This window comes from Lipotes vexillifer, unplaced genomic scaffold, assembly GCF_000442215.2.
Source record: "Lipotes vexillifer unplaced genomic scaffold, Lipotes_vexillifer_v1.1 scaffold12, whole genome shotgun sequence".
NCBI classification, from domain to species: Eukaryota; Metazoa; Chordata; class Mammalia; order Artiodactyla; family Lipotidae; genus Lipotes; species Lipotes vexillifer.
Window position 1 is genome coordinate 1981706 of NW_006796716.1, and position 2344 is coordinate 1984049.

General features: G+C 65.6%; 1 protein-coding gene across 1 annotated transcript; it reads left to right on the forward strand.

The window, feature by feature from the left end:
- Positions 1-549: 549 nt before the first annotated feature.
- CLDN3 (claudin 3) lies at positions 550-1807 on the forward strand. The gene has a single exon (XM_007468777.1). The coding sequence runs from the start codon at positions 779-781 to the stop codon at positions 1439-1441; it is 663 nt and encodes a 220-aa protein (XP_007468839.1). The 5' UTR covers positions 550-778; the 3' UTR covers positions 1442-1807.
- The last annotated feature ends 537 nt before the right edge of the window (positions 1808-2344 follow it).

Genomic DNA, 2344 nt, shown 5'->3' on the forward strand with positions numbered 1-2344 from the left:
TCCAGGGATGGCAACTCCATGGGCCTGGATCAGGCCGGGATCCTGCGCTGGGAGCGCTGCCTCAGAGGCCAGAGGGACTGAGGAGCAGGTGCGCAGCTCCCGGGGCAGCGGCCCACTCTGGGAAAACAGCCGCGGCCACGCCCACAGTAGGCCCTCCCTGTCCCCGCGGATCCCTGGCAGCTGGCAGCGCCCCCTTCCCCACGCCTCCCGTGCCAACGGCGCTGAAAATGCTGGGGGTGGCAGGGGGAGTGTCCAGCACTTTGTGCTTTTCACCCCACACCCCGTAGAATTCGTTTCCGAGCAGTGGGGAACCAGGAGCGAGGGGAGGGGGCGCAGGTCTCGGCCCCGCCCTCTCTTGGCACCCCCCATCCCCGCGCCGTGAGCCACTCCTGGCCAAGTCCTTCCTCCCAGGGCGCCTAGTGAAGGTGGGAAGAGGGGCCACGTCACTGTCCCCAGGCCCGGGAGAGGGCGGCTCCGCCCCTCCCTCCCCCGCCGGAGCGCTGGGCCAGGATCGAAGACTAACCTGCCCCAGCCCAGGGCCAACCCAGTCGCTGCCGCCCGCCTACAAAGCCACAGGCAGGTGCAGGCGCAGCCGCTGCGCGAGCGGGCAGAGCGGACCCTTTAGGGCGCGCGCCATCCGTGTGTCTTTCCGTCGGTCCATCAATTCGAGCATCAGTCCGTCGGCGCACCGCTTCTCCCGCCCAGGCCCCAGCGGCCCCGGCCCCTCGTCGTCCCGCACCCGGAGCCGCCCGCCAGTGACGGCCTTGGAGCGGCAGCCATGTCCATGGGCCTGGAGATCGCGGGCACCTCGCTGGCCGTCATGGGCTGGCTGGGCACCATCGTGTGCTGCGCGCTGCCCATGTGGCGCGTGACGGCCTTCATCGGCAGCAGTATTATCACGGCGCAGATCACCTGGGAGGGCCTGTGGATGAACTGCGTGGTGCAGAGCACGGGTCAGATGCAGTGCAAGGTGTACGACTCGCTGCTGGCGCTGCCTCAGGACCTGCAGGCGGCCCGCGCCCTCATCGTCGTCGCCATCCTGCTGGCCGCCTTCGGGCTCCTTGTGGCGCTCGTGGGTGCCCAGTGCACCAACTGTGTGCAGGACGAAACGGCCAAGGCCAAGATCACCATCGTGGCGGGCGTGCTCTTCCTGCTGGCCGCCTTGCTCACCCTCGTGCCGGTGTCCTGGTCGGCCAACACCATCATCCGGGAATTCTACAACCCCTTGGTGCCAGATGCACAGAAGCGCGAGATGGGCTCAGCCCTGTACGCGGGCTGGGCGGCCGCGGCGCTGCAGCTGCTGGGGGGCGCGCTACTCTGCTGCTCGTGCCCGCCGCGCGAGAAGAAATACAAGCCCGCCAAGGTCCTCTACTCGGCGCCGCGCTCCACCGGCCCGGGCACCGGCACCGGCACAGCCTACGACCGCAAGGACTACGTCTGAGTGAGCAGCCGCGGGAGGCCTGTACCACTCCCACGAGATGGCGCGCCCACCAGTCCTGCGTGCGGCCTTGCATCGGAGACCAGCCGACCCAGATGCCAGGCAACTCTCTCGCTGGACTGGGAGGGGACCTCCCGGCGCCCCCTTCCCCAGCTGCCACCCCTCCTCGGGCCGGGGAGCGGGATTGCAGAGCCCACGGGCCAGCCAGCATGGACCATGAAACCTTGCCCCTCTGGAGCGCGGAGCTGGGGTGACTGCCGCTACTTGTTCGCCCCGTCGGGCTGCGGCCTGACAGCCCTCGTTGAGCAGGGACCCGCAGTCTTGAAAAGGGCCACTTGATATTTTTCAATAAAAACCTTTCGTTTTGCAGTTGCCTGTGCCTCCTTGTCCCGAGCGCGGAGGAGCCTCCACCTCCCTGCAGAGCTCTCCCCGCAAGGGCTGGCCTTGGCTGGATTCTGCTCTCCCACTGCCCGGGATGAAGCTTAGAGAGGGACCGAGTTTCGGTAGCTGAGAAAGTGGGGTTGTAAACTGAGCTGGGTGCTCACTAGCTAGTTGGTCCTTTGACCTGTTCACTGGGGATTCAGACGATGAAGCCCCAATCTGGAGGGGCGGGCATGAGCGCATCCGGGCATGGGGAAGGTGGGAGGAGGACGTCAGGGACCCCCTTCTCCAGGGCTTGTGCCTGGAGCACCCGCCCTCCACAGCTCCCGCACACCTGAATCTCCCCTGTGGCGTGTGAAAGAGCACATTCAATGCTATGATTTCATATTTGGGAAAGGAGAACAAAAAGATCTATTGTTTTGGTAAAACACACCACCAAAGGAAGCTGAGTGGAATCTTCTCACCAGGAGAAGAGATGAGAGAGGGACCTCATTTTCTTCCTGAAACCCTTGAGGGAGGGAAAGA